The sequence below is a fragment of the Hippopotamus amphibius genome, chromosome 7 (assembly GCF_030028045.1).
Source record: "Hippopotamus amphibius kiboko isolate mHipAmp2 chromosome 7, mHipAmp2.hap2, whole genome shotgun sequence".
NCBI classification, from domain to species: domain Eukaryota; kingdom Metazoa; phylum Chordata; class Mammalia; order Artiodactyla; family Hippopotamidae; genus Hippopotamus; species Hippopotamus amphibius.
In genome coordinates this window covers 68,705,321-68,719,124 of record NC_080192.1, presented here as the reverse complement: position 1 = coordinate 68,719,124, position 13,804 = coordinate 68,705,321, and the positions used below count along the sequence as shown (strand labels likewise).

The window sequence follows — 13,804 nt, the reverse complement described above, 5'->3', positions numbered from 1 at the left end:
TCAAATCATCATGTTGTACATCTCTTTGTTAAACAATGTTACATGTTACTCATATATCAATAAATCTGGAAAAAAATAATATAGCTCTGTCAATGTAAGTTAAAAAACATGTCTCTTTAGTATCAATTCTATCATTCTAATATATTTTTATAAAAAGAAAATTATAAAGTAAAATTTCCCCCCTCCAAAAATAAATTTAATAAAATTATGTAAAAAAAAAAACAAAAAAACTCTTGAGAAACACTCAGCATAACAGGAATAGAAGGGAACTTCTTCAACCTGTTAAGAGATATCAATGAAAACACCACAGCTAACATCATACTTAATGGTGAATGCTTTTCCTCTTAAGATAGGTACAAGGCAAGTATATCCACTGTCATTACTTCTCTTTAACATTGTATTTGATGTTCTAACCAGCACAATTAGTCAAGAAAATAAAATAAAAGATACCTAGTTTGGGAAGGAAGAAATAAAACCATCTCTATTTGCAGACGACATGATTTTGTATATAGAAAATGCTATGAAGCCCAGTAAAAGTCTGTCAGAATAAACAAGTTCAGCAGGTTTGCAGTATACAAAAACATACAGCAATCAACTGTATTTCTCTACAGTAGCAATGAGAAAACCAAAAATGAAATTAAGAAAGCAATTCCACTTACAATAGCAATAGAAAGAACAAAATACTTAAAAGTAAATTTCACAAGAGAAATGCAAAACTTAGTCTCTGAGAGCTACAAAACATTGTTGGAGTAAAGTAAAGAAGATTCAAATAAATGGAAAAAGTCCCATGTACATGGATTGGAAGACTTAATGTTGTTAAGATGCTAATACTCCCCAAATTGATCTACAGAGTTCAATCAAATTCTGGCTGGTTTCTTTTCAGAAATTTCCAAGATGGTCCTAAAATTAATATGGAAACTTAAGGGACCCAGAGTAGCCAAAACAATCTTGAAAAAGAGGAGCAAAGTAGGACGATTCACACTTCCAATTTTAAAACTTGCCACAAAGCTACAATAATCAACACAGTGAAGTACTGGCATAAGGGTAGACATATAGATCAATGGAATAGAACTGATATATTAGAAATAAACTCTCACAGTTATGGTCAATTGATTTTTGGCAAGAGTGTCAAGATCATTCAATGGAGAAAGAAGAGTCTTTTCAACAAATGATGTGGGGACAACTGGATATTCACATGCAAAAGAATCAAGTTGGTTCCTTACCTACCACTATATAAAAAATTAAGTCAAAATGGGTCAAAGATCTAAATATGAGATAAAATTTTATAACTCTTAAAAGAAAACATAGAAATAAATCTTAATGACCTTGAATTAGGCAATGGCGTCTTAGATGACATCAAAAGCATGAGCAACAAAAGAAAAAACAAGTGGGAAATCATCAAAATAAAAATAAAGAAAAGACTTTTGTATTTCAAAGGATACCATAAAGAAAGTGAAAAGACAACCACAGAATGGGAGAACATTTTTTAAAATCATATATCTGTTAAGGAACTCGTATCTAGAATATATAAAGAAGACTTTCAACTTCAAAAGAAAAAAACGAATAATTTTAAAAAGTGGCAAAGGATCTGAAGAGACAGTTCTACAAATAGCCAATAAGCATAAGAAAATATGCTCACCATCATTAGACAAGGATACCACAAGAAAATTACAGACCAATATCCATGATGAACAAAGATGCTAAATCCTCAACAAAATGTCAGCAAACTGAGTTCAACAATACATTAAAAGGATCATACACATAATCAAATGGGACTTATTCCAGGGATGCAAGGATGGTTCAACATTCACGACTCAGTCATTGTGATACACCACATTAACAAAATGAAGGATAAAGAAACATATGAGTACTTCAATAGATGCAGAAAAAGCATCTGACAAAATTCAATATACATTTATAATAAAAACTTCCAATAAAGTGGGAACATATCTTAACATAATAAAGGACACATACGACAAGCCCACAGCTAACATCACACTCAACAGTGAAAAAGGTAAAAGCCTTTCTTTTAAGAACAGGAACAAGGCAAGGATGGCCACTCTTACTACTTTTATTCAATATCCTATTGGAAGTCCTGGCCAGAGTAATTAGTTAGGGGAAAAAAAACTATCCAAATTGGAAAGGAACAAATAAAACTGTCACTGTTTGCAGATGACATACTGTCATATATGAAAAACCCTAAAGACTCTATCAAAAAACTGTTACAACTAATAAATGAATTCAGAAATGTTGCAGGATACAAAATCAAGGTACAAAAATCAGTTATGTTTTTATACACTAATAACAAACTATATGAAAGAGAAATAAAGAAAGCAATCCTATTTATAATTATATCAAAAAGGATAAAATACCTAGGAATAAATTTAATCCAGAGACAAAACCTGTATATTGAAAACTACAAGACATTAATGACAGAAACTGAAGAAGACACAAATAAGTGGAAAGATATTCTGTGTTCATGGCTGGGAGAATCAATATTGTTAAAATGTCTGCAATACCCAAGGCACTCTGCAGATTCAATGCAATCTCTATCAAAATTCCAATGGCATTTTTCACAGAACTAGAAAAAAGAATCCTAAAATTTGTATGGAACCACAAAAAACATTGAATAGCCAAAGTAACCTTGAGAAAGAAGAACAGAGCTGGAGGCATCACACTCCCTGATTTCAAACTATCTTACAAAGCTCTAGTAATTAAAGCAGTAAGATATTGGCATAAAAACAGACACACAGATCAATGAAACAGAACAAAGAGCCCAGAAATAAACTGAGGCATGCATGGTCAGTTAAATTACATCAAAGGAGTCAAGAATATAAAATGGGGAAAGGACGGTTTCCTCAATTAATGGTGTTGGGAAAACTGGACAGTCACATGCAAAAGAATGAAATTCAACCACTACTTTATACACAAAAATTAACTCAAAGTGAATTAAAGGCTTGAACATAAGACCTGAAGCCATAAAATTCCTAGAAGAAAACATATGCACTAAGCTCCTTGACATAGGTCTTGGCAATGATTTTTTGAATCTGACACCAAAAGCAAAAGCAACAAAAGCCAAAATAAATAAATGGGGCTACATCATAATAAAAAGCTTATGCACTTCAAAGGAAACTATCAACAAAATGAAAAGGCAACCTACTGAATAGTAGAAAATATTTGAAAATCTTAGTTAAAGGGCTATATGCAAAACATACAAAGAACTCACACAACTCAATGTCAAAAAACTCCCAAGCAATCCAATTAAAAAGTAGGTAGATGATCTGAATAGGCATTTTTCCAAAAAAGACATACAGTTGGCCAACAGGTGCATGAAAAAATGCTCAGCATCATTAGTCATCAGGGAAATGCAAATCAAAACCACAATGAGATATCATTTCATACCTGTTAATATGACTATTATCAAAAAGACAAGAAATAAGTGTTGGTGAGGATGTGGAGAAAAGGGAAACAACCCTTGGGCACTGTTGGTGGAATGTAAACTGGTGAAGCCACTATGGAAAACAGTATTTATATTCTGCAAAAAATTAAAAATAGAGCTACCATATGATCCAGCACTCACAATTCTGGGTCTTTATCCTAAGAAAACCGAAAACACTAACTTGGAAAGATATATGCACCACCATGTAAACTATAGCACTATTTACAATAGTCAGGACATGGAAACAACCTGTGTCCGTCTATGGATAAATGAATAAAGAAAATGTGGTATATATATATGTAGACACACAATGGAATATTTTTCGGGCATAAAAAAGAATGAAATCTTGCCATTTGCAACAATATGAATGGAACTTAAGGGCATTGTACTAAGTGAAATGTCAGAGAAAAACAAATACATTATCTCTCTTATATGTGGATTCTTATAAACAGCAGCAACCATAACAACAAACTCCTAGATCAGAGAACAGTCTGCCAGAGAGGGGAAAATGGGTGCAGAGGGTGAAAAGGTAAAAATAAAAATTAAACAAAAAAATGTGTGTGTGCAAGTGTGCATGTGGTGGTGGGGTGGGAGGGGGAGAGGGAGGGAGAGAGGGAGAGGGCAGAGGAAGAGAGAGAGAGAATGAACTTCATTTCCTAAGACGGAGATTCTTAACCTAGAATTATAAAATCATATGTGGGAGAGCATTTTCTAAGAAGGCCTGTAACTTTCATCATATTCTCCAAATGGTCCAAGTGACAAAAAAGAATCCCTGCCCTCAGGCTGACCTGGAGCCTGTGACTGGGAAGGGTGAGAAAGTATCCCTTGTGAAGCCTCTTTGCTTCTCCCCTCTCCAAGCGTAGGTGGTAACGGGAGGGGAGCTACTTCACTCACTTCCGGTTCAGGGCTCCATTCCATTTCCCATTCTGTTTATTTCATATTCGCTCCCAGGAGCAGCTGCTCTGACCACAGCTCGAAGGCCTGGCTCTGAGCTCTTCTGGCCCTTCTCTTCTGGGGTCGTCTTCCTTCCTCCAGTGGGCCCTCCCTCCAGTCCCTGCTCGGCTTCCCCAGCCAGGGCCACTGCTCCAGGTCTAGCTGCTGCTACCCCCACCCCAGGGCACCCCTATTGGATGTCGGTATGGCACAGGAAGTGATTTATATGAGAAGTTGAGAATATCACCTCTTTAAAGAGGTCCTCCTTGGCTTCCCACCCTAAATTAGCTTCCACTCTATTACTTTTAGTGAAACTTCACATTTATGACCTTCCAAGAACTTTTCAGAAGTGGAAAATATCTTATTCTTTTCTTTTTCTTTATCTCCCACTAGTATGTAAGCCCATGGGGTATGGACATTTAACTTTTTCTTTTTCACAACTGTATCCTCAGTGCCTAGAACATAATAATTACTCACTGAGGTATTTGATAATGTTCTATGAACAGAAGCTGAGGGACAGTTACCAGTCTTCGAATATTTGAAGGTAGCTCTAAGGTCTTTCCTGAGTCTGGTCTTCTCTGGACCAGAGAAATGGGAATGCTGGCTGGGAGACAAGTCCTCACAGCAGGTGGGTTCTTGCATGGATGTAGCCAACAAGCATCTGTTCTCTAGGAACTCTCCCAGTAGTCATATTTCTACTGCATGATGCAATTTTCCCATCCATAGCTGATTGGACCAAGGGTAAAACTTAGGATGGACCAATCAGAGTCTCTCTCTTGAGAATTTGAAACTAGAGTAACAGTTATAGTTGAGAGCTGAGTGCTGATAATGGCAATTCTACAGAGTTGTGTTCAGCAAGCTGCCCAGGTTATGACTCTTCCTGAAATGTGATTAATTGGCTTTTCCTTGAATTTAATGAGCTACCACAGTATCTTTTAATTTTAATAAATCCTTTTTTTTTTTCTTAGACATTAAATTTGCTTTCCATGGTTGTAACCTAAAGAATCTTAGCTCATACATAGAGACCCGGAACCTAGAACCATAATAACAAAAATTTCCTAGTCTAGAATTTTCTAGCCTATGTCTTAATCTTTAAAACTCTTTCTTGTTTGGGGTTCCTGTTACTTAGTCACCACTTTTGTTAGCATCCAACCTGGTAGCCACCGTCCCATATTCACTGAAAACTTTCCATCTGCTCATAGCTTTCCTCTCCATTTATGTCTGTTCCAGTGATTTATCGACTGTGTCCCAGGCATTGTCTTGTCACCATCTGGGGTGACACAACCCAGGTTCAGGGTCCATCAGGCCATCCCACATCCTAACCTCACGGTTCCTTGACCTCTAACTCTAATGCACGTCATCTCATCACTTCCTCACTCACCCACACCCATGGCCACCCTCAGGACATTGTCACCACTTGGGACTGCTCATCAGAAATTTTAAGCTCAACTTTGATCACTATCTCTCCTGTCCTTCTACCTGTGCTACACCTCTAGTCCAACTACATTTGCTCTCAAAGAAACTTTCAAGGTTTTTCCTCTTCTCCCAGTCTATAAGCTCCTTCTTAGATCTCTTCCTCTTTATAGAACTACTTTTACCAAACAGTCTCAATGGTCTTTTATCCTTTATTCATCTATTGCAATTATCAGTAACCTAGGTCAACCCCACAGTCTTTCTGTGTTCCTACAGAGATGGCAGAAAATCCTACAGCACAGCCTCAATATCTCCCAACTATTCTTTGGCTTTCTCCAGTGAGTTTCTTCCTCTCATTTCTCATAGAACACCCATCCTTCATTCATTTTGTTGATAACTCCTGCTGTATTGAAATGCTATACCTCCTTGGTTTCTGTGTCATTTCTTTCTCCTGGTGTTCCTCTTGCCCCTCTGCCTCTTTCTTCTCATGAGCTCTTCCTTTCTCTCTGCCCTTTCGAAGTTGATGCTCCTCAGGGCTTCATCCTTTGCCCACCTGTCCTCTTATTCTATTATTCCTCTACAATTTTAACAGCTCCTGTGGTTTTACTTTCCAACTCAATTCCGATGATTCCCCAATCTCTATTTCTAAGCCATATTTCTCTGTAGAGTTTTCTACCCAGATATCAATTGGTCTCCAGACTGCTCTACACTCTGATACAGATGGACACTGCGGACTCAGTGACATCTTTCTCTGGCTTGTTTCTCCTTCACATTTGCTTAGTTGTTGATACAACTATCCCCTTTGGCACCCACTCAGAAACTAGGAGCTACACCAGTTGCCCCATCTCCACTTCCCCCTCCATCTCTTTAATCTACTGCCTCTATTTTAATTCAGGCTGCCATAATTTTTAGAATTTTTTATTGGAGTATAGTTGGCTTACAATGTTGTGTTAGTTTCAGGTGTACAGCAAAGTGAATCAGTTATACATATATGTATATCTATATCAATATATATCCATTCTTTTTCAGATTCTTTTCTCATATAGGTTATTATAGAGTATTGAGTAGAGTTCCCTGTGCTATACAGTAGGTCCTTGTTAGTTATATGTTTTATATATAGTAGTGTGTATACATTAATCCCAATCTCCTAATTTATCACTTTCCACCATGTTTCCCCTTTGGTAACCATAAATTTAGTTTTGAGATCTGTGAGTCTGTTTCTGTTTTGTAAATAAGTTCATTTGTATCATTTTTTACTAGATTCCACATATAAGCAATATCATATGATATTTGTTTTTCTCTGTCTGACTTACTTCACTTAGTATGATAATCTCTAGGTCTATCCATCTTGCTGCAAATGGCATTATTTCGTTCTTTTTTTATGCAGGCTGCCATGATTTCTTACATAAGCTATGTCAACTGTCTCTAAACTGGTCTTGGTGACTATGTTTTTTTTTTTTCCTCTTCAAATGCCTCCTTCCCATTGCTACCAAGATCTTAAAGGCCCACTAATCCCCTGCTAATGCTGTCCAGCAGACCCCTGCCCTCCCTGGCAGAGAGCACAAGTTCTCCATGGCACATACTAGGGAAGGACCACCAGGTTCCTGGCTGGCTCTCCAGTCTTTTCTTTCATCATTTTCTGTATATAACATTGTGTTCTATTAATAACACAAAGTCTCTATTTCTTGTTAATAACACAAAGTCACAAACCACCTCCCAAACCTGGCCATTGTTATTCTCTAAACAAATCTAAGCAGTCCATGAATCATAACTTGCTGGTGAACTTTAGTAGAAGTAATTATAACACAGTTCTTTAAGGAAAAAAATATCCTACCTTTTCTTCTTTACAGCATTTAATAAGAATTAGCTTATGGAAAGAACTTAATTCTGGATGCCAAATATTATGGCCTGTGGGCACCCTTTCTGTTGTCACGAGTTGATCGTCCTCCACTTTAGAATAGGCTTCGTGTTCAGGTGGGTTAATATAAGTCTCAAAAGATCCTGGAAACACAATTTAAAAATATGCTTTAATTAGAGTTGCTTTGACTTTGATATTAAATAAATATATTCGGTAATTTAACAATCCTTGTATTTACTATCAGTTTTTTACATTACCACAAATGTAAATATATTTAATCTCCCCCTACCCAACCTAATTAAAAAATAGTGAATTTAAAATTGGATCAGAAAACGAATTCAAACCACTTACAAAAGGCAAAGCTAAAACAAATGACAGAGAAGTGAAAAATAAAAGGATGCATGGCAATGATATATCAATTAAATGTGAGCAAAAAAAAAAAAAAAACCCGGCGTGATAAGACTAACATTGGATATATTAGAATTCAAGGCACATATAATTAAATGGGATGAAATAGGTCAAGTTCTATTAATTAAAACATAAACCCAATAATAAAAACACAGTAAAATAAACCTATATGTGTCAGACAATAGCATAAAAATACATCAAACCATCACTGGTGGAGGCAGAAGAGAAAGCAGAAAAACATAATAGTGATAGGAAATAACAGAACTATCAGTCTGTGACCTATGAGGCAAATTAAATATTTTGGTATATGTGATTTTTACCGTATAAATAGTATATGAATAATTTAACATAGATACGACTTTATGCCCCTTATTAATAGAACACGTTGCCCTCCACCCCCCGGAATATTTATGAGAAATAGGCTTGCATCTCCTATGAGGGTTAGGATCTTAGCCCTTACTCTGGTTATAACATGTAGTAAGAATTAGCATTGAAACTCCTGCAGGTGCAGGGCACACAGTATCCTGTAAGCTGCTCAGCAAACTGACACAGCCATCTAGCGATGAAACAGGCTGATGGGGTCGAACATTAGGCAAAATGGTTGGCTTCCATGGAGGGCTAGAAAACCACTTTCTCCAGCTGGTCTACTGGGACTCTCCTCTGAGGGCCTAACAATAGCAACCAGAGAGCTGGTGACAGAAATTCAGTGATACGACCATGGCCCTGGAGCCACAGAGTATGTGCCTCTGCAAGACTTTTAATTTCTGTATGAGATATACACAATTACATGTTATGAGACCACAGGGCACAGCACACCACAGTGCTTTTTAGTTGAAAGTGGTTGCATTATTCTGAGGACTGGGTAGTAGAACCATTTATTTCAAAAAAGGACTTATTTTCTCCTTATTGTATAATCACCAGGGCTTTTACTAATAAGAAAGGATCATTTAAGATTATAACACTTAACTAACAGGACAAGAAGCACGTAGAAAACATCAAAGACACAAGATTAAGGCAATTAGGAAGCTTTGAGGGTAAGAGTGGCATGGAGATTATTAAACTTAACCTGTAAAGATCTAAAGCTCACTTTTAGAAGACAAGCCATCCTATCACACCTACAAACCTTCACGATTCTGCAGGATTTCTAGAATCAACCTTGAAATTTAACAAACGAAAGCACGAAAATTGTTTTAAATTACTAAAATTTTATCCATTCATCTGTCGATGGACATTAAGATGTGGCACATATATACAATGGAATATTAGCCTTAAAAGGAACAAAATTGAGTTATTTGTAGTGAGGTGGATGGACCTAGAGTCTGTCATACAGAGTGAAGTAAGTCAGAAAGAGAAAAACAAATACCGTATGCTAACACATACATGTGGAATCTAGAAAAATGGTACTGATGAATCTAGTAGTGGGGCAGGAACAGAGATGCAGACGTAGAGAACGGACTTGAGGAATGAAGTGAGAGAGTAGCATTGACATATATATATCTACCCAATGTAAAATAGATGGCTAGTGGGAAGCTGCTCACAGCGCAGGGAGATCAACTTGGTGCTTTGTGATGACCTAGAGGGGTGGGATAGAGAGGGTGGGAGGGAGGCTCCAAAGGGAGGGGATATGGGGATATATGTATACATAGAGCTGATTCACTTTGTTGCACAGCAGAAACTAACACAACATTGTAAAGCAATTATACGCCAATAAAGATGTAAAAAAATTTTTTTTAACTGAAAAAAAATTACTAAAATTTTAGTCCCAATTGACAGGAGTAACATGGTGCCTTTCGTCCAAACACAATGAATCGTTCCCAGAGTTACTGTGTCTTTCAGCCTCTTTCTCTTCCCTCTTTCTTTGCTTCTGTGTCTGTGAGGATACATCTAGTCCTTCCTGTTGTGGGTCTGTCCCTAACTGTCCATTACTAAGGCTTCTCCTATGAGTATTTTTTTTTTGTGTGTTTTACCTCTAGCTGTCTTGTTTAACTGGTCCACAATATAGAAACATAATTTTTATCTGATTTATTTATTGAAGAATATTTTATTTTTTCTAGTCTTTATTTGGAAATCAAATGAGCATGTTAGGATCCCAGAAATTCTAGTCTATGTAGCTTTTAAACCACCACACTTACTGGGGATACTCAAGTAAATACACATTCATATGAGAAGTAGAAGAATAATTACTAAAAATAGCAAAAGAACACAGAACTTCAAATTAGTACGGGGATATAAAAAAAGAATGTGGACAATTCACTTGAAGTCATAACAGAAGAAATAAAAATGAAGCAAAGAAAAATCCTGCCAGGGAAAAAAGTCCCTACAAAATAAGATGATAGAAGTAAGTCCAAATAGATCTGGGTTTTCCAGCTCTGCCACTACTGTCCCTTGGGGCCAAACGACCATTTGTTATGGAGGGCTGTTCTGATCATTGTAGGATGTTTAGTCACATCTCTGGTTTCTGCCTACTAGATGCCTGCACCACTCCAGTTGTGGCAACCAATAATGTCTTCACATGTTGCTGAATGTTCCCTGGGGAACAAAATCTTCCCCAGTTGAGAGTCACTGGAATAGAGCAATAACCATCCTTACAATAATTGGATTAAAACTTGCCTGTTAAAAAAGAGAGACTCATATTTCTCAAAACAGCAAAATCCGACTAAAGATACCAAAAATATGATGATGACACAAAAGACTTGAAAATAAAGAGTTTAGAAATATATAAAGGGAGAATACTAATGAAGATAATTCTGCTGTAATATCAAAGTTAGAAAATATATTTTAAGGCAAAAAAACACTATTCAGGGTAAAGAGGAATAGTATTTAATAAAAAAGGAACAATTTACTAGGAAGATAATAATCCTAAACCTATTTATACTTAACATCATCAGTCCCACAAGATATAATGGGAGAAATTCTAGAATTACAAAGAGAAATTGTCAGTCATAGTGGTGTATCTTAATATACCTCTCTTAGAAACCAACAGATTAAAAGAGTAAAATAAATACCACAGTTAATAGATTTGAACTAAAGATTACATATGGAATCTTGTATCCAAGAATAGACACACAGGGAACATTTTAGGGGAACTGAAGTATAAATAAATTACAAAGAATCATTTTCATGAAAACCATGAGTATCATTTCTACAACATAGTTAAATTATAAACAATAAAGATAGTACCACAAAATCCGAAATACTTTTGAATTAAACTGTACTTTTAGAATCAAAAGGGCTACATATTAAAACTTGTGGGGAAAAAGTAACATAGAATGTTATAATTCACAGCAAGCATAGCCTCTGAGGAGGAGGGAGAGGGGCCTAGGAAGGAGTATGGGGGGATTCTGTGATGCTGGTACTGGTCTAATTCTTGACTTGGGTGGTGGCTCATAAGCACAGTTAGTTTTTTTTTTTTAATAAATTTATTTATTTATTTATTTATTTATTTTATTGGCTGTGTTGGGTCTTTTTTGCTGTGCGCAGGCTTTCTTTTAGCTGCGGTGAGTGGGGGCTACTCTTCATTGTGGTGCACAGGCTCCTCACTGCCGTGGCTTCTCTTGTTGCGGAGCATGGGCTCTAGGCACGTGGGCTTCAGTAGTTGCAGCACATGGGCTCAACAGTTGTGGCTCACGGGCTCTAAAGCACAGGCTCAATAGTTGTGGCACATGGGCTTAGTTGCTCCACGGCATGTGGGATCTTCCTGGAGCAGGGATCGAACCCGTGTCCCCTGCATTGGCAGGCAGATTCTCAACCACTGCGCCACCTAGGAAGCCCGCACAGTTAGTTTTTGATAACCAAGTTGTTGATTTTGATTTGTGTACTTCTCCATGTGTATGTTATCCTTCAATAAAAAGTAAAAAAAAAAAGAACCATATGGGATGCAGCTAAAGCAATACTTAGAGGTAAATGTATTTCCTTAAAATGGGTATAATAGTAAACGTGAAATATTGACAATTCATGGGCCAAGCGTTCAACTCAAGAAATTGGGAAAAAAGTAATTCACAATTTCTTAATAATGAAGACATTTCCTAGTGAAAAATATTGATATTGCAGAAGAGGTTAATGGAGACCTTAAAGTTAGGATTCACGAGCTTGTTTACAACCCCCTGTAGCAGAGCCTTTTTGACATATTACCTATGCGTATGGAAATAGGATGTAACACTATATATTGTGTAAGTCCTTTAAAAACTGGAAATAATTCTTCTAAGTCACAGCATGCGAACCACGTGGCAGTGAGCAGCCAGGGAAACTCAGGCTTAGGCAGGTGTTCCTATTAGAAGACAGAAAGAAAATGAATAATAATTCACAAAGACAACCACAGAATATGCTTTCACCTTGTCTAAGTGAAAAATCAAACTTTAATACCACGTTAAAAATACCCATTTGCCCAGGACAAGTATAAGATATGGTGAAATAGAAAGGGGGCTGAATCAGTTCTACCTGTTGGTGTTTGGACAGAAGTGCAGCTGATGAAAGCTTGTCATGTTGACATGTGCAGTTAGCAGCTGATCTGGTGAAGGGTTAAAATTAAACCCGTAAAGTCTACTTCTAGCCTGTTCTGCAACATGCCATATCAGTTTCTCCCCACCCCTCAAACATTCTTATATTAATGACTTTTTTTCCATAGAGAACTAGCTTCCAAATCAAGTCCCTAGATGTTCTCACCTCTAGGAGATAGCGAAAGCTGAGCAGTAGAGCAAAATCAGTAGCAAACCAAGTGACAATCTCATCGCAGTTGGGCTGAGTGTATATATGTCTCATTGTTTCATATATTCCCAGAAATTTCTGGGAAAAGTATTATGCCATTTGGCAATTCTTTATGAAGCTCTTGTGTGTGTGGGTAAACAGTTTTAAAAGAGACAGAGAAACAGCTGTGATTGTAGACTGAAACTAGTTCCTTGAAAATTTAGTGAATATTTGCCTGAGGTTTTATATTCTATTTTAAAATAGCTTTATTGAAGATACAATTCACATAGCATGCAATTCACCCATTTAAAGCATACAATCCAATGTATTTTAGTAAATTCAGTTGTGTGTAACCATGAGCACAGTCAATTTTAGAATATTTCATCTCCCCCAAAAAACCCATGCGTCCTTTAGCAGTTCTCCCCTCATTCGCTCATGCCTTCTAGCCCTAAGCAACTGGAACTAGTTCTTTGAAAATTTAGGACTTTGAAACTAAATTTTGAAAGTTTAGTACTGCTTTCTGTCTCTATAGATTTGCCTATTCTGACTACTTCAAAAAATCAAATTTTATAATATATGGTCTTTTGTGACTGATTTCTTTCCCTTAGCTTAATGCTAAGGTTTATTCATGCTGTGGTATGTATCAGTACTTCATTCTTTTTATGACTGAATGATATTCTGTTGTTATGGGTATACCACATTTCGTTTATCTGCTCATCAGTTGATGGATGGGATTGTTGGCTATTAGGAATAGTGCTGCTGTGAATATTCATGTCTATAAGTTTTTGTGTGAACATATGTTTTCATTTCTCTTTGATATATACCTAAGAGTGGAATTGCTGGATCATGTGGTATTTCTACATTTAATTGTTTTAAGAGCTGCCAAACTGTTTTCCAAAGCAGCTGCATGATTTTTCACCCTAGTCAGTAGTTTCTGAGGGTTCTGATTTCTCCACATGCTCACCAGCACTTGGTATTATCTGTCTTTTGATTCTAGCCATTCTAGTGGGTGTGAATAGCATCTCCTTAAGGTTTTGATTTCCATTTTCCTGATGAATAATAAGGTCAGA

The 13,804-nt window shown here is 36.6% G+C and overlaps 1 protein-coding gene across 1 annotated transcript in view; it reads right to left on the bottom strand.

Moving 5' to 3' along the window:
* Window positions 1-13,804, bottom strand: part of DNAH6 (dynein axonemal heavy chain 6) — a 276,466-nt gene that overhangs the window by 47,798 nt on the left and 214,864 nt on the right. Inside the window, exons 62-63 of the mRNA XM_057743457.1 lie at window positions 12,183-12,318; window positions 7,620-7,786 (exon numbers count right to left, since the gene is read on the bottom strand). Coding sequence (XP_057599440.1) covers window positions 7,620-7,786; window positions 12,183-12,318 — 303 coding nt within the window. The remainder of the gene's footprint in view (window positions 1-7,619; window positions 7,787-12,182; window positions 12,319-13,804) is intronic.